This window comes from Thalassophryne amazonica, chromosome 19 (genome assembly GCF_902500255.1).
Source record: "Thalassophryne amazonica chromosome 19, fThaAma1.1, whole genome shotgun sequence".
Lineage (NCBI taxonomy): Eukaryota > Metazoa > Chordata > Actinopteri > Batrachoidiformes > Batrachoididae > Thalassophryne > Thalassophryne amazonica.
The window spans coordinates 24,693,975-24,721,193 of record NC_047121.1 but is presented as its reverse complement, the minus strand read 5'-3'; the positions used below and the strand labels follow the sequence as shown (position 1 = coordinate 24,721,193).

At 39.0% G+C, this 27,219-nt stretch overlaps 1 protein-coding gene across 1 annotated transcript in view; it reads right to left on the bottom strand.

Moving 5' to 3' along the window:
- The window catches only part of galcb (galactosylceramidase b), a 51,505-nt gene extending 30,272 nt beyond the window's left edge, over positions 1-21,233 (bottom strand). Inside the window, 7 exon segments of the mRNA XM_034194840.1 lie at positions 7,695-7,825; positions 14,275-14,313; positions 15,296-15,435; positions 15,627-15,740; positions 19,236-19,299; positions 19,375-19,443; positions 19,529-21,233. Of these exon segments, the coding sequence (XP_034050731.1) occupies positions 7,695-7,825; positions 14,275-14,313; positions 15,296-15,435; positions 15,627-15,740; positions 19,236-19,299; positions 19,375-19,443; positions 19,529-19,669 (698 nt within the window). The 5' untranslated portion in view covers positions 19,670-21,233.
- Between the last annotated feature and the right edge of the window lie 5,986 nt (positions 21,234-27,219).

Below are 27,219 nucleotides of genomic sequence, written 5' to 3'. Positions count from 1 at the left end.
CACAAACAGTGCGTCACCACACTTCAGGTTCCAAAATCCAACACTATGAAAAAGTTAAGTATTTCAGGGTGAAGTGTGTCGTCTCCTGTCTGGAAAGCCGAGCCATCACTTTCGAACAGCAGCTCAGAAGCTTCATTTTCAGACGGAGTAGGTTCATTTCCGTCTGTCCGTCAGCCATCGGGATGTTTCTGCCCATTCTAAAATGTGCATCACACGCCGAAAAATGCCGAGAACTGCAGAGTGAAATGTTTTCCGGAAATGCACCTGCTAACACTCAGAGTGAGGGAACAAATACATCAGTGATCACTAATTATTAGCATGTGTGCGGACTACAATCATGGGTACTTTTATGTTGTCTTGCTAACTGAGATGTTAAAAACGTGAGACATGTCCTTTAAGATGAATTTTGCCAATTGACTGTTACTCCTCATCTGCTTGACTCTTTATTTTCACACCACAACAGGAATGGTAACTACTTCTTCTGTGGAGTTTACTGGCAACCAACAACCATTACAGCCACCAACTATTCATGGAGTGGAGCATGCGATTCAAGTGAGGCGTCAAAATTGACTCAACAAGTAAACTTTGCGGATCTGTGTCCAAATGACACGCCTACTTATTCAATCATATGATCTGCCCATGTTAGTAGGTAGGAAAGGTGAACATGACTAGCATCATGAATCCTGTTCTTCAATATTCTCTCATTTTGAACATTCTGTCTCAAACCACAAATGGTGGCTCATGTTCAGCATTGTCCAGCATCAGCGAGGACAAATGAAGCTATTTCATCCCAGAGAATCTATTAGACCCAGAAACACCAAGTACATGGTCACCAGCAATGCCACGGAAGCAGTCTCTCCCATTAATATTAAAGCATAGCTATAAAAATAGGACACCATGGTGGATTAATTGTCAGCACTGTTGCCTCACAGCAAGAAGGTCATGGGTTCGATTCCCACCGGTGGCCTTTCTGTGTGGAGTGTGCATGTTCTCAACCGTGTTTGCGTGGGTTCTCTCTGGGTGCTCTGGCTTCCTCCCACATTCAAAGATGCAGGTTAGATGGATTGGAAACTTTAAAAACTGTCCGTGCGGGTGTGAATGTGTTTGTTTATCTATATGTGGCCCTGTGACAGACTGGTGTCGTGTCCCAGGTGTACCCCGCCTCACACTCTATGACTGCTGGAATAAGCTGCACCCCCTTGTGACCCTTAAGTGGAGTAAGCGGTTGAAGATGAGTGTATGTGTGTGAGCTATAAAAATATAAACATGAAAGTAAATTTTATTTTAGCTTAAATAAACATCATATAACTTAACTACAATTAGAAAGAAGACGTATTTCTCATCTTCATACCTCAGGCTGTCTGCATGTGTGCACATGTGCACAGAGGAAGGAGGAAAAAGCCTCTATACGGGTCCTGAGATACATTAACAGCTTCTTCATATGTGATCATTGGTTCTCTACAATATTTGCTGAATTTAATGAGTTGAAATTAAATAATGTCTGACCACTGACCATTAATGAGTGGTTCATTTCTCATGGGATTCTGCTCTGATTCGCTGCATTTTGTTTCAGCAAAACACGTTCATCTTTGAGCCAATTTGGACCAGACTTCATTAACCTCCTGTTACTTTTGGACTGGGTCTCTATTTTTAGAATTTAATATATGAATGTGGCTCTGGGTTCTGATAAATGCTTTACAGATCAATTCTGGCTCAGTCCCCAAACTGTGATTAATATTATTTTGCAGTCACTCATCATATGTTTGGTGAACCAGATTTTCTTGATCATTGTGCAATCTGTGGAAGTAAAGGTGGTGTGTTAACGCATTTGGGCCCTAATTTATCAGCCCAAAAGTATTTGTGCAGTGGACACAGTCCAATAAAGTGTGTGAGTGTATAAATCCTTGCAGTGACCTTCTCCAAATCTAGATTAATCTGTCAGCTCTGCTTTTTTGGGAGTCTTCCAAGATTAAGGTGACTAGCATTCATATGCCACTTGTTACTGCAAAAATAAATAAGTAAATACATACATACATAAAATAAATATATCTATCTCTATATTCAGGACAAATCCAGACCTGTGATCCAGATAGGAGACGCCACCACATAGTTGCCACTCCAAGGTTCCTCAGCTGTCATCAACCCATCTCGGCCAAATGGCAGTTCTTCATAGTAGCTGGCTACCACATTCCAGGAAATTGTGCTGGAGGAACATTCACAATTGTGAATCACCAAACCACACACCAGGGCAGTGTGTGCCCATAACACAAAGACAGACATGCCTATCAAGTACTTGTGGTGCTTTGTTCATCGCAGGGCTCTAGTCACTGTTACCTGTTTGATTAGAAATCATAATTAAGATGCTAAGCTAATCTCCACCTGGTGGACATTTATCCTTAATACAGGTACAACAGACAGGAATTTTCACATTCTGCAGCTGAAAAAGTGCTGAATGAAAAACAGTGATGCATTTAGAATGTACCTCAAAACACAAAGCAAAGATGTGTGTCAAAGTTGATTCATATTAGTCTGGTCACCACCCTTTGTGGCATCGACCTGTTTAAAGGATAAATGTCCATTTGCTTCCAGCTGGCCATTCTATCAAGTCTTTATCGGTCAACTAATAAGTAATTTTATTCTGTTTTAATTCAACACACATCAGCCGACAAACAAAATGCCTACTTAATGTAGGTCTGTCTGAACATACCCAGACATGTTCCATTCTGCCAACATTCCTATTTACACTAATACATAAAATAATAGCAAAATTATTATTAGAAAAGATATCAACATGTCCCAAAACAGAAGGTTCACCAGTCCTCACCTGTACCTATTAGAAGCCAAAGTTTCAAAGCTGAATATGCATTAGTTTTTAGAGAGTTACTCATGTTTACTGACTCACTGATTCCACTGAACTACCCTGATCATTGCAGAGAAAAAATAAAACACATCTAAGCTACACAGGATGGTGTTAGATAATATCTGTGCTAATTCCTTATTTCAAGGTTTCAACATAGGAGTCAAGTTTCACTTCCATCATGCATGCGCAAGTTTCAGATAAAGGGAGGGCTCCCCCTGTCTGTGGGGAACCAGTAAGATTAAGATTGCGAGACTAAAACACACCCACTGTACCGCCCACATTGAGTGGTATAAGTGTTGTGCCAGCCATGTTCGAGGGCTTTTCAGAAAATGGAGTCCATGTGTGGGCTCTGTTCCTGGGGACCCGGGCCTGATTTTCAACATTAGTGTATTACATAAAGAACCGGGAGGAATTACAGTGGCTAGAGTCCAACACCTGCCCACATACAGTACCTTACATGGCTGACACAAAGTCATGCAAATTAATTTATTTGGATTTAGTGATCCAATATGATATATTTATTTAATATTATTCTATTTTAGCAGTATTAGAGTCACAAATTATGAGTGGCTATTTTGCCTGTGTAGACAACAAAGTGTTGTGTTTCTAGTTTACTTACGAAGTCATGAGTCCGTTAACATAGTTTTGGTTGAGAATGCGAGCCAGCAGCCTCCTCCGATTTCATCATTGAAAGTGCTGTAGTCCTCTGATGACCACAACTTCTTGTGTGTCTTCAGGGCTTGCTTCACTGTGGTTGTGCCGGGGTAGTGAGCACTGGAAGGTCACACAAACAACATGCACAGATGTGATAGAAAAAGCACCTTGATACAGCAGTCAGTTGACAACAGTGAAAATTTGTCAAGCGAATTTCTGCACCCCACCACTGACTCTTCACTGAATCTTACTATTCCATACTAGGGAGTTCCAAGAGGGTACAGTTACTTTTCATACTTATACTCTATATCAGCCCAAGCCCAAGGCTAAATATACTATTCCACCCCAGGATTTCTGAAGACAGTGTTGGCATCAGCATGACATATGCTGGTTATTTCTTCAAACAAAATAATCCAAGGTGGTGGAATACATTCCCAGACAGCTGCATTTCTCTATAAATTTGTTTGGCATATTTGTATATAGGAAAAGTTAGTGAAAAATAAACACATTTATATCTAAAAACCCTGTTTTTGTGATAACACAATACAGGTGAGGTGATTTACAAAACATCTTACAGAATTGTTCTCAAGCTAACAAGCTACACAGAAACAACACAGTGAAAGACATTGTACTGAGACAAAAGAAGAAAATTTTGGTTCTGTCAAGTGCAGAGGGAAAGCTCAAAGTGTCAGAATGTTCTTTGTATATGCTTGAGTATTGTGTTCTGGGGTCCTGCGATAGCTTGGCATCCTGTACAGGGTGCTCTCCGCATCATGCCCTATGACTGCTGGGACAGGTTCCAGCCGCGTGTGACCCTTGACTGGAGTAAGCAGGTATAGAAAATGGATGGATGGTTTATCATGGGCCCTGCATCTACACTTAATAGGGATGGTATTGATAAGATTTTATCGATATCGATACCATTATCGATTCCGCTTATCAATCAGATTCCTTATCGATTCCCTTATCGATACCTCTTGTGAATTTTCTGTGTAATAAAAGTAGGCTTTACAGGTTTTCTATGTCAGCAACATTTTATTGAGTCTTAAAGTAAATAAATATGAAATTGGTCACTGGATCCTTAATCTCTGGACATAAATAGAAATAAACAAAATCTGTAGTTTTGTCAAAAGCATTTCCTTTTATTATTAGCATGAATGTCTTTCCATACATCTGAGCTGAGCTCTTGCAGCTGTTGCAGACTGTGCTTCACGTCAAGATGTAATTCACAAAGAATGTAGGATGTCTCATTTTGTGAGTAAAAAAAACATTTTAGTTGATTGTAATTTATTGTCTGTATTACAACGTTTGTAAAGAGGTGTCATTTTATTTGTAGCGGCAATTCATTTTGAAGTTATTAATTCCGATCGGACTCTGTCTCGACAGAGAGCAGCATAGCATTTGGAGCTGTGCCAATGGAAGATGATTCTCGTTTCTTGACTGCAACAAGACAAAAGTCAGGTTAGTGACTTTAATCCACACAAAAGTGACTCACAACTGCCATATTTTAATGGCTTTGAGAGGAGTTAAGAAGCGGACTTGGTGCTTCTGAAGAGCAGCGAATCAAAGAACCAACGAGCCATCGGATGAAAGCACTGTTTCATTGGTTCACGCTTCAAAGTGGAGTCGCGCTGCAGAAGCGGTTGAGTACAGAGTCACTGCAGGGTCTGCAATCAACTTAGAGAAATGATAATTTTCCCGACAAACACCCTCAAAAACAATGGTCGCTATGAAGGACCGATAAGAGAATTGTTAAGCAAAAAAGCTATTGATGTCGGTGGATCGAATCAATTCTTAACGATACCCGAAAAGAACCGGTTCTTGATAGGCAACTCTAACACTTAGCAGCCCAACATTTCAGCAGCTCGAGGCTTCAGCAGTCCTTTTTTTCAGTATACTGGTACCATACTACTTGTTGGTTTTGTGTAGTTCACTCCTGCTCCTGGTCATGATTACAGTAGTGGTCTTCATGTGCACTGTACTATTGCAAGAAAAAGCACAAGTCAACCACAAACAGGCGAACTAACAGTGGGAGGACATTTGTGAGCGCTACTGTCTGTTTAACCAAAGGAAGGGTCAAACAGTGGGCGGTAGTACAATGACATTTTTGTGTCGATGTGATTTCCTGCATTCATAAAATTTTGGTGGTGATCAAGATCAATTTCTTCAATACTGTGAGACAGGCTCTTTTCATCTCTCTATTTCACATCTTTTTTTTTTTTTTGGTCTGTGACACTGAAACGAAATATTGGGGTAAAAAAAATGAGAATTCTGAAAAGTCTCCTGAATGGCAGTATACATTCTCTGAGTGATCTGTTGCATTTGTATTATCAACTTTATCCAAATAAGATGTCACAGTTGTAAAAACTGCAAGGGAAAGTAAGTAGATACTTCACGTGCATGGATACACCCAGTCACTGTCATACAAATACACGCATTATGTACAATAAGGATCTGAATCATCTACGAGCACATTTCTTTGAAATTCTCAGAGCTTCAATACAGTGATGTCACTGAAGTTACTACAATTAACTGTTACCAAGTGCTAATATTTTGTAAAGACACAACAGTCAAAATTACAAACAGCAACTAAAACTGAAAGATATGACTTTTATTATTCTGCACAGCATTAATGTAAAACAAGAAGCCCTAGCTCAGATGGCTTCTTTTTGTTAGGTTATAGATTAATTCCTCTCCATAATAACACAAATTATTCCCGGTGACCTAATTAAAACCACGTGACTCTCGCTGCTTAAATAATCCATTGCTCACTGGTCGTCTTTCCTCATTAAAAACAAACAGCACCTGCTTTATAGTCTGCTGCTTAGCACAAACGTGTGAATGCAGCAGAAGTAGCACAACATGCACTCGTGGATCAAACCCCTGTAGTTCGTACTCATGTCTATACTTTTTAAAATGTGGATTAACTAAGAAAACATTCTACTTAAGTCATGGATTTTATTGCAACATAGACCTAATTTCTTCTTGTTTTTCTTTTTATTGGGGGGGGTCATTAATCAATCCTTATTGTTGCAGGTTGGGTGGTGTGGCTTGGCTCTCATGAAGGGTTGGATGGATGCATGTGTTAATAAAACCATGAACTATGGTCTGGCTCCTTGACAGCAGGAAAACATTTTGGATAGTTTTGACTTTTAGACCAATGACAGGAAATTGAGGCAGGCAATAATTGAATTAATTCACTTGATTAACACTGCGTGATTGTCTGCACTGCTGTCTGTCTTGAATGTCCTAGATCAAGATTAAGATAAAGGATTTCAATAACTTCTTGGACTCAGCCACCAGAATTTTATCTGTATGAAAGTGTTGTGTGTTCATGTCTGTGTGTTCATGTCTCTGGGTTCAATCCAAAAAGACATCTTGATCAGGTCCGATCCCAATCAGATCAGTGTTGAAGGAAGAACTCTACAAGAGCACTGCTCTCCTTCAAGGGTTTAAAAAAAATGACCAGATTCAGTACATGACGAATTCAATATTTTCAAGTAAAAATCACCCACGATGGAGTTGGAGGCTTTACATGCACATTTATCCAATGACAATTTTTAATCGGGCTTTTGAATTTCAAGGGGGTATTAAGGTTTTAAAATTGATTTTTAGCAATCTTCTCATGCTGTTTTACAGCAGGTTCCATACTTCAGTTTTAACCGATATCTGTGATTTTATCAACGTTGTGTCTGTCTTTTGTGTTGTCTCTGTCATTCTGCATTGTTCTGCAGCTGCTGTAGTATAGGGTGACCACCCCCCCAAAAAAAAACAAAACAAAAAAAAAAACAGAACCCATAAAACTTTTTAAAAAAATCCTACAAAGATCTAGCAAATTTCTTATAGAAGACTACTTACTGTTCCAGTTTTCTTCCCGAAAATGTCTTGGTCCACCAAGGAGAAGACATTTTGCCTGGAGGCTTATTTCACCAACAAATCATACCATTTGGAGCATATTTTGGAAAAACACGACGTTTATGCAAAGCGACCAAGATAACAAACTTTGGACAATGATCGTACACAGACTGAAGTGTGAAGTGTAAATTTGCTGGACCTTTGTAGGATTTATTTAAAGTTTTCTGGGTTCTGATTTTTTGGGGTCACCCTGTACTTTGCCAAAGCAAAAGTTCCCTGCCAGGACAATAAAGTATATTTCATTTGACACAAAAGAAGATCATACCCAATTACGTCTACAGCCCTGCTGAGCTCCTGGTCGAGCAGCAAAGACAAGGCAATGGGTTCCCATAAGTTGTCACTGGCTATGATCTTGACCTTTTCCAGGCCACTCTTATCCAAAGTGTATCGCAGCAGCTGTCAAACCCAGACACACGGCACGGGGATATGGAGAGGAACAAAGTGATTTCACCCTATGGACCATCTTTAGATTTTAAGTATTTACAGTGCATATAAAAGTATCCACTCCTTCAAAGGTTTTCATGTGATACATTCCAAACAGCAGAATCTTGTTGATTAATGTTTTTAAAAGTATAAAATCAAATGAATGAATGAATGAATGAATACATAAAACTCAACGAGTTAAATGTTTTCATCTTCACCTTCAAATTATGAACTAAATTGTCACTTTATTGCCAAATGAATACAGAGGTCACACTTAGTGAAACTGAGATACGTGTACTGTGCAGGATAAATACACCTGTAGCTATGGCAAGTCCGCACTCAACCATGAAGACAAAAGAAAAGTCCATGAAAAGGTGACTGAAAAGCACATGTCGGGGGACAAACACCTCCTGATTATAGCTTGACATCCAGAAAATCATGGAAATAGTCACAGGAAATCAATATAGATGTTGGGTGTACGTATGTGTGGGTTTGTGTGGATGTGTGTTTGTGCGCTCCCGGTCCTGGTTCTATGTCTGTGTCTTGTGGTTTGTATCCGTTCACCTGCTTGTCTGAGTTTATGTCGGTGTTTGGTTCCCCTTGTGGCCCGTCTTTGGTGTGTCTTTGTTATCACTGTCTCTGTCTCCCTTCCTCAGTCTACGGTTCATTATCATGTTGTCCTGTCTCTGCCTGTCACCTGCGTGTGGCCTCCTGATGTGTGTGTGATTTGTACGTGTAGCCGTAGTGATCACATGTTATTTGCCGCCCTGTTAACACTGTGTCCACTTGTGTTCTACGTGATTATGCACTTACAATCCTGATATTAGTGTTTAGTTGTGGTTTTGTTTTTCTGTTACTATTTGAGAGAACCCCTTCTTGTATTAGTTCTTGTTAGTCCTGTCTCGGTTTCCTTTTACACGGTCGGTCACTTCGGTCACTTCATGTTCAGTTAGATTCATGTGTATATGTCCTTCCACCTTTTCCTGAGTTGTTTGCACCTGTCACTGATTAGTTTGTTTGGTATTTAAACCCTCACTTGTCCGTGTTTCTGTGCTGATTGATTCACTGTGATCATTGTGGTTCTTGCATATATTTTTCTGTGAGCATTTTGTGACTGACAGTTTACCTACTCCCCGTGTTTATTCAGTCTGCAGTTTTCTTTTCATATTACTCTGTTTTTGTTCCCTCCTTTTTTCCTGTGTGTTAGCTGCCTGTATTTTGCAGTTTGACTTTGACTATTTCAGATCCAAACCGTATCATTAGAAATATCTGCAAATTTGTTTGGAGTGGCCATCAATGAAAGGTAACAGTGAAAGAGATCATTAAACAGCTTTAGTAACTCAGAATGGAGAAATGTCTGCAACTGTTAAGAGCTCTCCACATTTATGTCTATGAAAATTTACATATAAAGCCGTTTCGTAAAGTTCTACAGTAGTACAATAAATCTCATGTTGTCAGCTACACTTTGCTAGAAGCCACAAGGAAGAAGATTCTTATGGTGATGTCTGATACAGATAAACTGCCATTTTTTGTGGAAATCAAACACATCGCCATTAACACACCATCCTGGATATGTAGCACGACAGTGGCACAGTGATACTGCAGAGCCAATTCTCTGCTGCAGCCTCTGGGAGGCTTGTGAGGTTAAAAACTGCTTAAATAAAATACAGAAAAACCCAGCAGGCAAACCAGATGCATTGGCAAAAAACCCAAAACAAAAAAAAACTATCACTTGGTAGATTTGTTTTCCATCAAAAAAAATGGCTCCCAAGTGTGATGTAAAATCTAAACTTAATGGTTCTTTTTCTGCTTTTTTTTTGTCCCACGTGAAAACATCCAAAGGAGTGAATTTGTTATATTGGTACTGTATTACTGAACATGTAAAATCACACACTTTGTTAAGAATCAGCCACTACTCAACCGTGCATTTAAAAAATAACAGGTTTAACAAATCCAGCTGTGTAGATTTCTACCTCAGAGTTGGTGACTGATTAAGTTAAGCGGTGAAAATGCTATGCTTTGCTGGAAAATACCATGAATTCTCAAAGAGTGGCCAAGACCTGTTACTGATCTCAAGTGCAAAGAGAAACAGGCCAATTTAAAGATATACATTTAAACTGTTTTGGTGGAATTATAGAAACCTGTGATTTGATTCCTCTGCTACCATTTACACCACCCTCTGTTGTGTTTTTGTGATTCAGGATGATGACTGCAGAAAAGTGGTGAGTACGAGCTGACTGTCGGATATTACTGATAAGAAGATCCAGCAGTCATCTCACACTCACCATGCAATTTTTTTTTTCTTTTGGTCTTTTGCTTGCTTAATTTTTCTTTTCTTTTTTGTTTCAAGTTTAAATACTCTCAAAACGTGGTAATTTAATATACAGTTTCATCTGTTTTTCTAACTTTAAAATGTAAAAATCAAAGCATAAACAGGAAGGCCCAGAAGCACCATTTATTAACATGCAGAAACACGATTTATGATGAAACGCAAAGCGGTGAGTGTGTCAAGACTGTTGTAGAAATTTATTGAGTTCTCTATGTAATCTAGGTACGAGTACATAATGAATTTATTGTGTGAACTATTACAGTTCTGGTAATTTTGTTATTAATCTTTGTTTGTTCAGTCTTGTAGTGAAGGGCCAACCCTCAAGGCCACGACCCAGGGCACCTTACATCCATGGCATCATTCAGGAGCAGCCTTTATTTGGTTTGGGTGTCCAGTTTGGTTGTCCTTTCTAATATTTCAATGTTGCATTTAAGAATGTATGGATTTTCCAGGTACACATGAGCATAAAGCACAAGCACATTTGGCGCATAACAAGATAATATTGTCACCAATGTACCACATTTGTTTCTACACGTGCCACAGAAAAACAGCCACAAACATTTGGCTCTGATCCAGTTCAGCAGTTCCATTTATAGACACTCATGTAAAACCAAGAGCCATAAACACATAGCAAACTCAGCAACTGTCTAAGACAAAGTCACGCTTAAATGCATATGCCCTTGGGATGATTGATAAATTAGTGGTCAGGGTTCAAACGGCCCGAATGAGTTCTACGTACATGGTGACACTCAAGACTTTTGCCGTGTGACTGCTGTGTCACTAAGATAAACTCCTGACGGAGCAGTCTGTACCATCTGTGAGTGTGCTTTATATCGGACTTTACTTACCCAACCACTTTAATAGAATCACTAAGGTACGGGTCAACCAACATCAAATTGGCGATGCTCCAATCGCCGTCCGCTGCGATGACGCCGACGTCACGGAGGCCAGATTTATCCAGTGTGTTTCGGAGCACCTTGGTAACAGAGGACATGCTCTCAGAGGAGCCCAGCTAGACTTTAAAAAAAGCTACTGATGTCTGTGAGGCAAACTTTTATTTCTAATGTTGGTGGCTGTTTTTCCAGTCCTTAATTTATGGCAAGAAAACACTTTTCACAGACTGGGGGTGTAACCGTGCCCTGATACAGTGCTTGGTGACCATCTGCATTAGGTACAAACTGTCACAAAATATGCTTAATAACATGTAATTAAGTCTTTCTCCACAGGACTGTCAGATCAGGAAACATGTGGACACTGAAAACATTTTTTTTCTTATTTTAGCTCTCAATCAAACAATGCTGAAGGTGACAACATGTAATAAGCGCTGAATGTGCAGTTCAGCTTTAATTTGGGGGCATTTACATCTACATCATGTGAATAATGTATAAGTTACAGCATTTTTTTTGGCATTTGGTCACATCTCAAGGGGTCCAAACCTAATTCACAAGTTTACATAAATTCTTTGCAGACTGCCTGGAGTCTAGAACAAGCAACAGGCACTGTGTTGCTACCTGAAAAACATCCACTGCAGCCAGCTTCAATTCCTGCAGCATTCATATTAATTATAAACTTTCATCTTCAATATGCTGTGACTGACAGCTAAAATGGGTTCATCAGTGTCCAACATTTAATGAACTGACTGTTGATCTCTGTGATCATAACGTAGCCTACTGAAAAAAGTGCCTCTGTCTCACACACGTGTCACCAGCAGATAAGTTACTAGCAGTCACCAAATCCTGCAACACTGAAAGTAATCAAAATAAGTTATTTATGAAGTTGGTTTAATCACCAACTGTAGTCCTGGTCAGAATTAGTGGCACCTCGATATTTTAAGGACAGCATTTAAAACACTTTTGGAAAGACAGGCAAATTAACCAATTTTCTACAGTCAGAATATTTGCGCTATTTTCCAGACTATAAGTCACATTTTGATTTTTACTTGTCAGGGTAGTGCTGCGACTAATATAAAATACTGCATTATTATCCACAGATGGCACAGTCAAGCTGCTCATGTATTCTGAACTGAATGAGATACAGTCTGATCCACAATCTGGAGCAAAAGGTGGCAGCAATACACCATTAAGCTGGATTCCAGCTACCGTAAAACAAGAAGAACATGTGAATGAGGAAGACGTGCCGAGTCTGAGAACAGGTGAGGAGCCAGACAAGCCCAATTCAAAAAGACCCTTTATGATTGGCAAAGATAAGGATAGAGTTACTTCACCTGTATTAGAGAAACTATGGCTTTCTCCTGGAGGGGTAGCTCCCAGGCAAGTGCCTGGTGGCCAGGTCTCCAACCATGTGGCTTGGTTGGGCTCAGCCCAAAAAAACAAAAACAAAACAGCGTCACCTCAATATGGGCTCACCATCTCTAAGGAGAGGGTAGGGTCTGGTGTGCTGTTCTACAGGCAGTGGACATAACAAACACCTCGCTTGAACATACAAGGGTGTTCATAAGTACACTCGGTACCAGAGCATCCTAGGTCAAACCAGAAAGTGACTTCTCTCTGCCTTCCTTGGAAAGCCTACGACAGGGTACTAGAGAAAAGACTTATACCCCGTGACACACAGCCAGAATCATGCAGATTGGCGTTGGAATGACAAATCTGCGCACATTCAAAAAGTGTCGGATTTCAGTTCCACAACATTCTGACAGCCATATGCCGAAGTCCACACAGTTGGTCAAAATTGGTCGGCGGCCCGAGTGTGATGCACATGTTCAAAACCCTCCAGGCCCCACCAAGATGGGACACCTAACCTATGGTGATCCATGTGCAATCTGAGGACCATCTGACCGCAATATACATATTCCGATGGCAGCAGAACGGGATCCGAAACAATTTGAACGCATACGAGGGAACCTTGAGATGGATCTGGCACGGTATGCCTGCACGTGCCACGTATAATAATGTCCACCCTCCCATCTCTGTGGTCACACAGAGCTGGGTGAACACACAGAACTGCTGCATTTAATGACTCTGGAACACAGGTGAACATCAGCCTGGCGCACGGCGCACACCGGCCGGTGTCGTGCCAAAGTAGTTATCCCCATCAGAATCTGTATCCCCTGGCGCGGGAGCATGCACTCACTCAGTGCAACATCTTTTGGACTGCGTTTAAAAAATGTGACATCTTGAATGGATGCTGTGAATTGAAAACCCACACTTTAAAGGGACCACGTGTGGGAGGGCTGAAGGTTTGGACCAAACCCATGCCTAAATGTGCACCAACATCACATTACATGGCGCTACATGGATCATATGTGGCTTGACGTGGATCATATGCGGTGACACAAGCCATTCGAGGCTGGACGGGGCTCAAATGACAGGTCGGTCGTGGCTCACTAGAGGCCGATACCTGGCACATGTGAGGTACAGAGAGGCACATAGAGGCGCCTTAGTAGCGGATGCATGAAGGCTTAAAACGTGGACCATTCTTCAAATAATCGCTGACACACCCACTGCTTCTCTGAATCAAAATGAATCAGCTGAGGTGGTTTTGGCATTTGGTGTGGATGGACCCTGGTCACCTCCCTAGGAAGGTCTTCCACGCACGTCCATCTGGGAGGAGACCCTTGGGGAAGACCCAGGACATGCTGGAGCAATTACATTTCCCAGCTGGCTTTGGAACACCTCAGGATTCCCCAGGTAAAGTTGGAGGACTTGGTCAAATAAAGGAAAGTGTGGGATGAGCTACTTGGTCAACTGCCAATGCAAGTTGGGCAAGTGGCAGAAAATGAATGAACTATTAATATTAGGTGAAACAACTTGTTCTGTTGATTTCATTCAAAAACTTTGAGCTTTTTATTAATTATTCCAATGATACAAAATTGGTTCATTTGCATTTATTTCTAAACATAATACAAATTTTGTGATTAGATCACAGAGGTATCAATAACTGACCAGGACTTCTTTAAAAAAAAAAACGCTACACCTCCTCCAACAAACAGTGTTATAACATCAGTCTCACTGCAGTGCTGATACCAGTATGAAGAAAATTCAAAATGAGTCATTAACTACATCGTTACACCCCCAGCAGTAACATTTGTTTGTGATATAACTGAAAGAACATAAAAATAAAAGTTTAGAATTACCTTGATGTACTTGCTGTTGTAGCTCCGTTCGTTCCAAATCTGAATAGATAAAAGTGTATTGCAGTTACACAGCAAATGCGTCTGTAATTATGTTTAAAATCAATTGAACTGTATTTAAATGCTCCTGTCATGAGACTGGTGCTCAGCCAGACAAGAGAATACTTATGTAGTTAAGACGTTTTAATAATGATGAAAATGGAGCACATATGGCCAATGCAGATGTGCCTCAATAACAGATTTCTAAAATTATAGCTGGTTTTTGTTTTACCGTATATTACTGAGATCTGCTGTGGAACTGAGTTTAAAAACATCTGAATCACACTGAAACAGTTGATATGTAATTATTGTGTCAAACCAGTTGCCCATTGCAGTTTAATGTCTTTTCTTTTAGTCATGGTTACGATATAAAGATTACTATTATTACATGGAGAACATTTGCCTGCTTTTCCAAGAAGAAGTCTCACATCAAGTCAACCAACCTGACTCATGCTTCAAAATACACTAAGACATGTTTTAAAGCCCATTTCTACCGTCCTCTGTCACACAGGTTGGTCGGGGAGCATGTGCTGATGGCAAGCATGGCTGTGTTCAACATGCTTTGGGTCCCGGATGGCAACCACCCAAGCAGACAACGAGGCCATTTTCACCTCCTGAAAGAATCCATTTACCTCTCACATCCAGGCAAACACAGACATGACCTTGACCTTTTCCAGTTGCTGGGGCTCCTCAGCACGGAAGCACCTGTGTACTTAATCATGCTCAGATGAGTGTACCACATAACCAAAATGGTGTAGCTGAAAGAAGAGTTATTTTCTAGTGCAGGGCTTTGCAGCATTTTACAACAGCTGCCACAGAATGATATTATGCATAGATTTTTTTCCTTTAAGCGAATTTGAAATGTTTCTTGGCAGAGTAAAATTTTGTGAACATATTGTCAGAGATGAAACACTGAGATAGGAGAGTGGCTCCACTGCAGATAAGGTGTCTGAATAGAGAGTGATTAAAACAGATAAGTACACACCCCAATATACTGAATGTCCAGATCATGGTGCTGCTTGGCACCAATGACCCACTTCACCACATATGCAGCAGTGATGTCAGGAAAGTCATAGGGCCAGTTCTTTCCATTTCCTACCCAACCAGGAAACGCCCACGGCAAACCTACACAAAGACAAACACACACACACACACACACACACGACTGAAGGCACTGTGCATACCATCCACAATATATGTAAATTAAGCATGCACGCATTTCCAGGCTATAAAATTCAACTTGCAGAAGCACATTAAAGTCAGATTTGGTGTCTTAGAAGGTAAAAGAGAGAAAAGACGACAGCTCATTTTCTTACCTATTAGTATAATATTTGGATTCCTCTTTTTAGCTTCTTTCATAAGCCACCACTCATAGCCTCGAAAGTAGTTTTCATCATTCTCATAGTGCATGTGGGAAGGCTCAGTTCCATCTGCAAAAATACAACAAAGTTAATGAAATCAATGTTTAAAACCCCCACAGTAGAAGAACACAGTTTTTACCAATGACAAAAAAAAAAAAAAAAAAAAAATCAAGTATATTAAAGTAGGGTGTGGTTCTCTATCTTTTGCATTCTGAGAAACCAGCATGTCTCTGGAATGGGTGAAATTTCAGCCCAGTCTCACATTTTTTTTCGTGCTCCCGTGACTAAATTAGTCAAATTTTCGTGATGGGATTTTTTTCTTTTTTAACTAACTATTCCTAACCCTACTCCTACCCCTGACCCTAACCTTAACCATAACCTAATCCTACTCTTTCCCCCCACCCTAACCATAACCACCCCCCCGCTTCACTTTTAATTTCATGCAGCCATCACAGAATGAATTAGAATGAATTTGTGCTGCCGTGACAAAAATGAGGCGCTTTTCCACACAATATCTCGAACCAGTAGATTAATATATATTTCGTGTTGCTGAATCACGACTTGCTGTGAGACCACACTGGAAATTTTGACTCACTGGGTGCAATGTTGAGAAATGTTGGTTTCTCAGAATGCAAAAGGTGGAGAACCATGTCCTACTTTTTTTGAGTCAGACTCAAAACTTCTCAATCAACCCTCGTAATTACAATATCAAGAAATAAAACTACTTCACTGATACAGAAAAAAGTTTTAACGTCACTGCTTGTACTGATGTGGTAACTGCGTTTGGAAAAAATATCCAAACACAACAATCACATGGTTCCAACATTTTATTCAATCGTATATAATAAACATGTAATATCTTTGGTTCATACTGTCTACACTCAAACAGAAGTCAAAGGGAATGTAAGGATCACTGCCGCTTTTGTTTTTTGCTTGTTTGTTTTGTTGCATTTTCCTTATCGTCCTTACTTTTTAGGAATTATGGCTGTAGATAAAAACTTGTTTTGCACTACAAGACCCCTTTAATAATTATCTGAGAAAACTGATGTGCTGCCATTGAAATAAACCAACACATTTGCTTTTAGGGTGAGGACAGATGGACAGGACAGTTCTATGGAAGTAAATCTGTGCCATTAGAGTTTGAATTTGCATTTTTATGGTTGAATTTTTTTAGCATCAAAATCAGAGTTTGAAGTTGAATTTCTAAGGCTGAATTTGTTTAGCATCAAAATATTCAGCCCAAAAACTTCAACTTAAAAAAAATTCAACCTCAAAAAAACAGAAAAGCAGGGAGAATTTTTTAGGTTGAAATTTTTTGGAGGTTGAATTTTTATAGTTTGATTTATTTTTTAGGTGGATGTTTTTGAGGCTGAATATTTTGATGCTAAACAAATTCAACTTCAACCTCTGATTTTGATGCTAAAAACAATCAAACTTAAAAAATGTAACTCAAATTCTGATAGCACAGATTTACTTCCATACAATTCCTATATATCACAACATTGCTCAAGATTGTGGCTCCAAAACCATGTGAAATTTTATTTAATTTGAATGTCATAGAAAGGAAAAACACAGACTGATGAATTGTTATTGTTGACAGAGACAAAGGGTAAGGAAATGCCTCAAGATACCTATAGTATAGTGATGTGAGTGAGTAAACAAACTATTTGACAACATAATCAATACCTGGTTACAGTTCTACTAGCAAGATTTTAAAAGACTGTAACAAGAATGTGGGATGGATTGAAGCTCCTCACAAGAACAGTGATTGACATTGTTAAGGAGATTATTGATAAGGAACCTGGTCAGAGAATCCAACTCAAGAAGTTGCGCAACAAGCAACAGAAGCCTGAGTGGCCACAAGCAACTTGATATACGACTGTCTTTATTTCATGTTCTGCACAGACTCTACAAAAGGAACTGCTGTCCCAACTAGAAAAATCGAAGTGACAATTTGCATAGATTTTTAAAGTTAGCTTAACTTAGTTATTACTGAGTTAATGCCACAAAACTGACCCAAAACAGGAGGTTCACTGGTCCTCCTCTCTATTTACCAGGCCCCAAAATCTCAGCACTGGATACGCAGTTGTTTTTAAATAGAGTTACGTTGGAAAATTTTGTGAAACTGCTCACTTGCTCACTAACTGCATTCCTATTACAGATTTGCACAAAGATTAAGCGATTTTTTTTGTTTCAGAATGTCAACAAACACTTGTGAAATGACAGCATTTCCATTTCCATTTGAGTAACGCTCGTGGTAACTGTAATTCCAATTCTGTCAGTCGCGCATCTGGGCACAATGCCGGCTGGCGTGAAAACAGTCAAGCCAAGGTGGATTGTTTAACCAGCACACTGTAGCCACTGATTCAGTTCAACAGCAAATAACATTTGTAAATATACAATGGATCTCTGAGGTATAACAAGATGACAGCCGTGTGTTTTCATGCCAGTGAGTCACTTGACATGGAAGCAAACCGAAAGTGCCATTGACACAACCCATAAAATAGTCACTGCGACGGATAAATCCTGCAAAATACTGTCATTTTATTATTTTTTTTTTTTTTCAAATCCAATTCTGACCTCATGTCCTCTCTCATGTGTTTTAACAAGCTCTCCATGTTTTACATTGTCCACCTGGACCACACTATGTACTTTAGAATGTCATCTGACTCTTCTTGTATGCCATGGGAGCTAAAATATCTTTTTTTCCAATTACCAGAAAAAAAAACACCTCAAGTAAGTATAATTTATTTTTCAATATTCCAGAGATTTGTTTTGCCAAAATACATGCATTTCCATTAAGCATATTTTCAGTTTGGTGCTTCAAATTGTGCAGTTTGAAGAGCAATGGAAAACCGCCTGCTGAATGACATCATACACGCGTGATCTGGTAATCACAGGGAAAATGTAAGAATTAAATTCTTTATTAACGGTAATAATGCTAATGTGTAAGATTCTGACAACATCGTAGATACCGAGTTGCAACACTCATCATTTGTGAATGTTTTCTATTTTATTGTTGGTTGCAGCTGTACTTTTACTGCAGTAAATTAGCATCCATCTCAATAATGCTGCAGAATTATACAATTGATCGCTGTTATCATTTACATTGTTTTTGTTGTGTGTGTGTGTGTGGGGGGTGTGTGTGTGTGTGTGATGCCTGGTGGGCAAATCATCTCTGGTAGCAGTGCACATTAAGAGATGTTCATTTTACATGTCATTCTGCAGGACTTTTTTGTAAACAGTCTTATGCCTATTTGCCTGTATGACAGCTAATTGTATTTTATTTCTGGACTCCAATAATCAACAAAAATACAAGGCAGAGCTTGAAATTGTGACATTGCAACCACTTGCATTGTGTCTCATCAGCATCTATCTGCAGATGACACAGTAATAACAGCTGTAAACATCACCATGTGACTGTAGCAACAGTTTTATTCCTGCAGGCTGCGTGTAGTTATCACGCTGTGTCCTTGGCAGAAGAATGCACTCATTTCTCATCTACGTCATTTTTCTATTTTTACTACTTTTATGCTGGTTGCACACAAACTGAAGATTACTCACCAGTAGTCTGAGCATCACCTCCGATCTCCACCTTCAGGATGTGCAAAGAAGCGCCGAAGTTTGGCTGAAAACAAACACAACAGTGACTTTCTGACCAGTTTTAAACCAAATTAATGTCTTTACTTTTAACTTTGCAAACCTTGAACAAGTAGTCTAAAATCTGGCTGCGGTACGGCTCGGGGTAATTCACCAATAAACGAGAAGTGGCCTAAAAATGAGCAGAGAGATTGTTTTTTAAAAGAGGATTCAAATAAATGCGTAACAGGAAGAGTCTAAATACAAACAAAACTCACCCCTCCGCCGCTCAAACCTCCTATTCCGTCAAAAACCCGTCCCAGTCCTACTTTATCATCCAGGACATAATTTTGTGAAATACAGAAGCCTGCTGAAAGAACTAAAAGTAAAGATAAAAATGAGAGACCTGTTCGCTCCATGCTGACCGGGAACACACTGAGGAACAGCTACTGTCTACAGCGCTACACTGCGCGTGACCGCTAATGATTGCCTCCAGTCACGTGACAACGCAAGTGAGCAGTCACGTGTTTTCAAAATTAAAATATTTTTTTTCTTTTGCAATAAGCGTTTTAACATCACAAATATATTACACACGATTTAAAGAAAATATTTTTTGTCATATTCTAATAAAATAAAAAATGATACTGAATCCGTCGCACATCCTGGCACTTCCGTTTGTGAGGTCTTAGCAACGTGCTTAGCAACGCTGGTTGGGTAGATTGTTTATAATTAATTTTATTGTGTAAAAAAGTATACAAATTTGTATATATCGACACATCATAACAACAACAACAACAACAAAAGGGGGAAAATGACATTCAAACCTAGTGGTGTTACTATAATGCAAATCATAATTTCTGTCTAAAGCATCCACACTAGGTGAGGAAATCACATATGCAAACCATTCCACAACATAATTGCTCTATTGCTGATTTTTTTCTCCTTATATTCAGTCTAGACCTTTCAACTTTAAGCAGCAAAGCATTTAATTAGATGTAAGTTCTTTTTTGCTTTTTTTTTTTTTTTTTTTTTTTTTTTTTTAATGTCTGGACAATGTGAGGTAGTGGGTTGTACCGCCGAAACAAGAAAGAAAATTAAAATCCATCATGTTATTAAAAACAAAACATAGAATGCAAAATTTGGGCAGCATGGCCCTCCTTGGCACAGGCTAGTATTTCATAAAACATAATAATGACCAAGGTTGGGTAGGATTACTTTGAAATGTAATCCAAAAGTAATCAGATTACAAGTCATCCAAATGTATGTACATATCCACATGTATTCTTTCAAAGTAATCCTACCCAACGTTGATAATGACACACTAAGAGGATTATGCATCACATCGATCAGTATCATGTGTTACTTTGGGGTGAAATAATCAGCAGCATGGCCCCTCCTGGGGCCGACCAGTAATTCACAATGCATATATGACATAAATTACATAAAATACAAATTACTTTCATATGTGTGTCTGTAAGGTAGGAATTGTGTAGGATCATTTTTCCATCATCTAGCTTCGAGTTGGTACGGTAAGATGCCAGTCCTACTGCTGCTATTTTTTTAATCGCTTCCAGGCAGAGGTGGGACAAAGTCACTGTGAAGTCATTCTCAAGTCATCAATCTGCAAGTCCAAAGTCAAGTCTCAAGTCAGCTTGTAAACATTTGGTGATCATTTTGACTTGAAACTTGACTTGTGGCTTGCTGATTCATGACATGAGAGTGACTTGATGGTGAATTCGTCCTACCTCTGCTACCAGGCGATATTATCCAAACCCTCTGAATAGATGAAGGCCACACTAAGACCCCAACAACAGAAATATAACTAAATTCAAACAAATAATTAACCCCAAACCTTTTTTGTGGTTGAGTGAAGCCATTTATTTATTGTCAATTAACTGTTTACTCTTTTTAAACCATAATGACAACAGAAAATGACCCTGATCAAAAGTTTACATACCCCTGTTCTTAACACAGTGTATTGCCCCTTTTAACATCAATGACAAGTTTGGAGTCTTTTGTGGTAGTTGTGGACGAGGCTCTCTGACGGTAAAGTTGCCACTGAATATGCCTTGGACTTTATTTACATCAATTACAAAGCAACACAAACAGTATGGCACTCTATAGTAAATCTGCATGGAGCAGACAGTTCTCAAAACCTGAGTTACTGTGCAAGAAAGAGAACAGTGAGGAAAGCCACCAAGACACCCATACAAGAAGTTATAGGCTTATGTGGCTGTGACTGTAGAAACTGTGCACAGTGCAAATTTTGCATTTTGTATCACCGGTTATACAGCTTCTTGATGAAGTGGTATAGATGAGGATTTTCTTAAAAAGACAACCTGAAAGTTTAGCTACAAATTGCCAGAAGGTATATCTGAGATGCAAGACTAGATTTGATCTGTTTTGATGAAAGAATATCCTTCTCCATTCTTCTCCACTATAAAGCTTAGAACGGTGATGCAAAATGCAAAATCACGCCAAGGAGCTGAACTAAATATTCTATATTTAAATATAATAATCTCTTGGTTTGCCTCTCACAATAGATGTGACGATGGCAAATTTATAGTTGTGTGAAGTGCAAATTCATGAATGCTTCACTGGATCAGAAATCCAGAATCAGTATTCTTACTGTGTGATCTAAAATAATAAATGACAAAGAAATATATCACAAAAGCAAAAGTGTTATTCAGCTGACTTAACTGAATGTCACCATTCGTTCTTATGGTATTGCGAATATTCCTGCAGTTTGGTATTGATAAAGTTTGGATGTAGTGGTGAATTAATGTATTTTGTATCAAAATAATGCAAAAGTATCCACAGTTTAGTTCACAATGGTGTGGTGAATGTTGTGTTTGGAAAAAGTGGTCATGGTACTAAGACAAGAGTGAAAACTGAGAGAAAAATGTAAATCTGTGCACTATGCTATACGAGTATTTCGACCAGGAAATGTAGTTTTTTTTTTTTTTTTTTTTTTTTTTTTTACAACATTTTAACAGCACTGGAATAACAATAAAGATCCTTGAGCTTGTCTGAGCCGCCTGGTCTACTGTTGCTGTGACCCAGACCTGTATCAGGGGAAAGAAAACAAATGAATGAATGAATGAAAATGATCCTTAAACCCTTATCATTAGTATGGATGATTGTGTCCCACCAGCATTGTTAATTTGAACTTGAAAATGAATAAACCTACAACTGCTGTTTGTGTTTAAACTCATGAAGCATTATCCTTCATGAACAGTTACTGTGAGTAATCAAATTTGATGAGGAAACATTCATTGCCTCTGTGGAAGTGATGTGATCATATGGAGATGTGATGAATTCAGGCAGCCTCTCTGAAACATGATAGAATGAGCAATTTTACTCCATTTAATCCATTTACACCATGGCTATCAGAAGCACAAGGATATCTGCAACCATTCATCAACTCCACAGAGGTGATGTGATCACCACCATGAGTGCCTCTGTTTGGCTTTTTTAACAGAATTATTCAAGGTTAATCCTGTAAAGAAGACCAACCGATTACTCTTCATTTAACAGTCAGTTTCAAAATTGTCTCTAGACCATGCCCATTTTTTCAAAACACTTCAGATGTTCACCATACCATAAGACAATGTGAACTAAGCTCTGGATACTTTTGCATTGCTTTAATACAAAATGCATTCAATAAAAGCATCACCCAAAATTCATGAATACCTCTCTCAAGTCTAGTTTTCAAGTTGTTTATGGAAAACATGTATGTCATGTCCTCCGGACAAAAGAGGAGGAAAAAGATCATCCAGATTGTTACTAGCACAAAATTCAAATTATTATTATTGCCCATGACATGGGCAACATGGGCAAACCTGGATGTACCTTTCAGCATTGATGGTGCCATCACAGATGTGTAAGTTGCCCATGCTGGTAACAATCTGGATTTCCAAAAACAATTTGAAATGTGGACTCATCAGACCACAGCACACTTTTCCATTTTGCATCTGTCCATTTCAAATGAGCCCGGGCCCAGAGAAGGCGGCGGTGTTTCTGGATGTTGTTGATGTATGGCTTTCGCTTTGCATGGTAAAGTTTTAACTTGCACTTGTAGATGTATCGACCAACTGTGTTGACTGACAATGGTTTTCTGAAGTGTTCCTGAGCCCACGTGGTAAGATCCTTCACACAATGATGTCGGTTTTTAATGCAGTGCCACCTGAGGGATCGAAGGTCACGGGCATTCAGTGTTGGTTTTTGGTCTTGCCGCTTACATGTAGAAAGTTCTCCAGATTCTCTGAATTTTCTGATTATATTAGGGACTATAGATGATGGAATCCCTAAATCCCTTGCAATTGAATGTTGAGAAACATTGTTCTTAAACTGTTGGACTATTTTTTCACGTAGTTGTTCACAAAGTGGTGATGCTCACCCCATCTTTGCTTGTGAACGGCTGAGACTTTTTGGGATGATCCTTTAATACCCAATCATGAGTGTCCTCAGTTCCCAAATGTTTATTGAGTGTTGTTAGAAGGAAAGGTGATGTAACACAGTGGTAAACATACCACTGTCCCAGCTTTTTTGAAACATGTTGCATGCATCCATTTCAAAATGAGCAAATATTTACACAAAACAATAAAGTTTATCAGTTTGAACATTAAATATCTTGTCTTTGTGGTGTATTCAATTGAATATAGGTTGAAGAGGATTTGCAAATCAAGGTATTCTGTTTTTATTGACATTTTACACAATGTCCCAACTTCATTGGAATTGGGGTTGTACCATTTCAAGACTTGTTAAAAATTGTATTCATAACAATCCCCAAATGTCCCAACTTCATTGGAATTGGGGTTGTATAACAGTGAGATTGCTGTTACAGAGTGACTAAGTTACCTCCTGATATGCACCATTTGTAATGTACCACGTTTTAAAACAAAGCTCAAGACTTATTTATTTAAACTGGCTTTTAATACTGAATTGTACTGTGACAACTTTTGTTTTTATGTGCCTCTTTACAGACCAATTCTAGCAGTTGGTCATAGATGTTTGACAGGACAGGACAGGATACCCAAAACTGACTGTCATGACACCATTATGACAGTGTAATGAAGCTATCCAACTCAAGTATTGAACTCAAGTAAAGTGGTAATATTTTGATTTGTCATTAACATGTCATGACATATAAATTGACTGCCATGACACCATTATGGCAGTGTAATGAAGATATTCGAATTGGTCTGTAACTTTGCACACCGAATTACAATAATCATTATGTCAACTTGCCATAAAAACAAAAATAAATACATATTATGTTAATGTCAAGTTGTCATGACAAAGACAACTTTTGGTCATGTCATTTTGATTCATGTCAAGCTGTCATAGTCAAGACAACCCACTGTTATGCCGATGACTTCCATCTTTATATCAAAACACAACCCAACCTCACCAATACCATCTCCACCCTCAACAGCTGCCTGGAAGACATGCACTCCTGGATGAGCAACAACTACTTCCAGCCAAACAGCAACAAGACAGAGGCAATCCTAATTGGCACCCCCAACCAGCTTGCCATGGTGGCCAATATCAGTCCCTCCCTTGAACTCATTCCTCTCTCCTCTGTTGTCACTAGTCTCTGTGTTAAGTTTGGCTCCACTCTCTCATTCCAAGCCCATATCAAACATATCTCCAAGACTTGCTTTTTTCACCTCAAAAATATTTCCAGACTGAAGCCTGTACTTTCACCTGATGACACCAAAAAAATTGGTCCATGCACTACTCTTCTCACAAATCAGCTATGGCAATGCACTCTTCTATGGCCTCCCAGCCAAATCAATCAACTGTGTTCAACTAATCCAGAACAGTACGGCAAGAGTCTTCACCGGCTCAAAAAAGTCACCTACACGCTGCCTCCACCCAAACATGTTCCTCTGCTTCACATCACCCCTACACATCTCCGGACAATGGGAGACTGAGCCTTCTGCTCATTTGCTCCTCGCCTCTGGATCTCCCTTCCAGGTGACCTCAAATGCGCCCCTTCCCCTACCGGCAGGCATCTTAATAAGCCTTTATAGTTGTCCACCTGCTATCATCTTTATAATGATCTTATTTTCCATTTATTTTATTACTTTATTTTATTTTAATGATTTTATAATTTTTATTGTTTTATTTATTTAGTTTTTATCACAGTCTTTAACCTGTGAAGCATTATACAAGCTTAATCCATTTCTTGTTATTATTATTATTAACCAAAAAATGTCAACTCATCATTTCAAAAACCGAATGACACTTTATGACAGCAGTCATAAACATTTATGACATTAACATAATGTTTATGACACGTTCATGACTGTGTCATGTCACTATTGTGACGATAATTTCAAGTAAAATGTTACCAGGATCTTTTTATTACTCAGTCTAAATCTCTGCAATTGTCTTTTCTGTTCAGGATTACACAATTTACCCACTCTGCAGTTGTAGTCTGGTCCTCCTCTCATCTTGTCATTCCATACATCCAGCATTCATAGTGTTGACTTAAATAAGTGCCTTTTCATGCTTCTAATTAACTGTTTTTGTTCAACTTTGTGGTCCACACATTCTGTAGTGCAACAGTGAGTGTCTTCAGCTGCTTTTTAAAAGAGTCAGTGGGTTCTGTGCTGTGTAAACACAGAGGGACTGCATTTTAGAGTCTTGGTGCGACTGCTTGAAATATTCGAATCCCACAAGTTTTACGAGTACCTAGGGCCATCAGCAACCTCTGAATTGATGACCTAAGGGCCCAGGAAGAAGAATAAGGTTTCAAAAGGTCTGCAATGTGCAAGGCAGCTTGTCCATGTAGTCTTAAAAGATAAAACTAAAATTTTACAATTAATTTTAACATTTACTACCAGCCAATGAAGAGAGGCCAAAACTGGGGTGATGTAAGTTCTTCTATTCATGCGATTTAAAGAATATTGCAGCATTGTGCACTGTCTGAAGCTGTTCCAAAGTTGATTTGTTAAGACCAGTAAAAAGACCATGAAAGTAATCTAAACAAGACGTGATGAGAGCATGGATAATCATCTCCAATTCAGCCTTTGACACCAGCAATTTGAGTTTTTAAATATTTGTTAAGTGATAAAAGCAATTTCCAACCAGTTGTTCTGAATAATGCTTACTGGCTACAGAACCTTCAAAAGCACCACCTGAATTTCTCAGACTCAACTGAACACAGGAGCATAAGAAGCTAATATGTCACTTTCAGGAATCTTGTCAGCGATGACATTCAAAGTTTCAGGCTGTTTATGAAACTCAGATGTTAAGAGAACAGTCCATCTGGATGTCTGTTACGGTTGGCTGTGGTCACGGACGAGAGAACCCCAATAAGCAGGTCAGCAAAGACACAAAGATGAGTAAATAACAATAGTTTATTCAAAACGATGAGTGACACCCAAGGTTAACAGATGGCAGGAATGAACTGAAGGGATCGTTGCTTCTTCAAAGGTAAGTTCCACTTGAGAATTTCCTCTTCATGAGGTGAGTGCACTGAGGAATTTTCTCTTCATAAAAGTGAGTACAACTGAGGGATTTTCTCTTCACTAGGGTGAGAATAAACTGAGGAAACTTCGTAAAAGTGAGAATAAACACAAAGACTGGAAACAACTAAAGACTGTCTTTTTCTTTTTAGAAGAGGAGTTCCAACTCAATGACAGAAGTTAACAGAAAAAGTCTCCTCTTCTGAAACCAGGAATTTCATAACCAAAGCAAAGGGTAAAGTCCTTCTTAGGAAATGAGTTTAACAACTCAATACTCACAACCAGTGGACACATGAGGTGCAGGAGACAAGAAGCCATCAACAAACAAAGTGCAATGGACCCGCAACCTGAAGGTAGTAGACCAGCCAAACATGGGAAACTAGTCTAGATTTTTTTTTGGTGGCATTTTCTTGTTAATGCTCAGCATCTGTGCTGGATCATTCACTCATCCTATAGACAAAGAAGATCAGGGTGGATGCTAATAAGCAGTT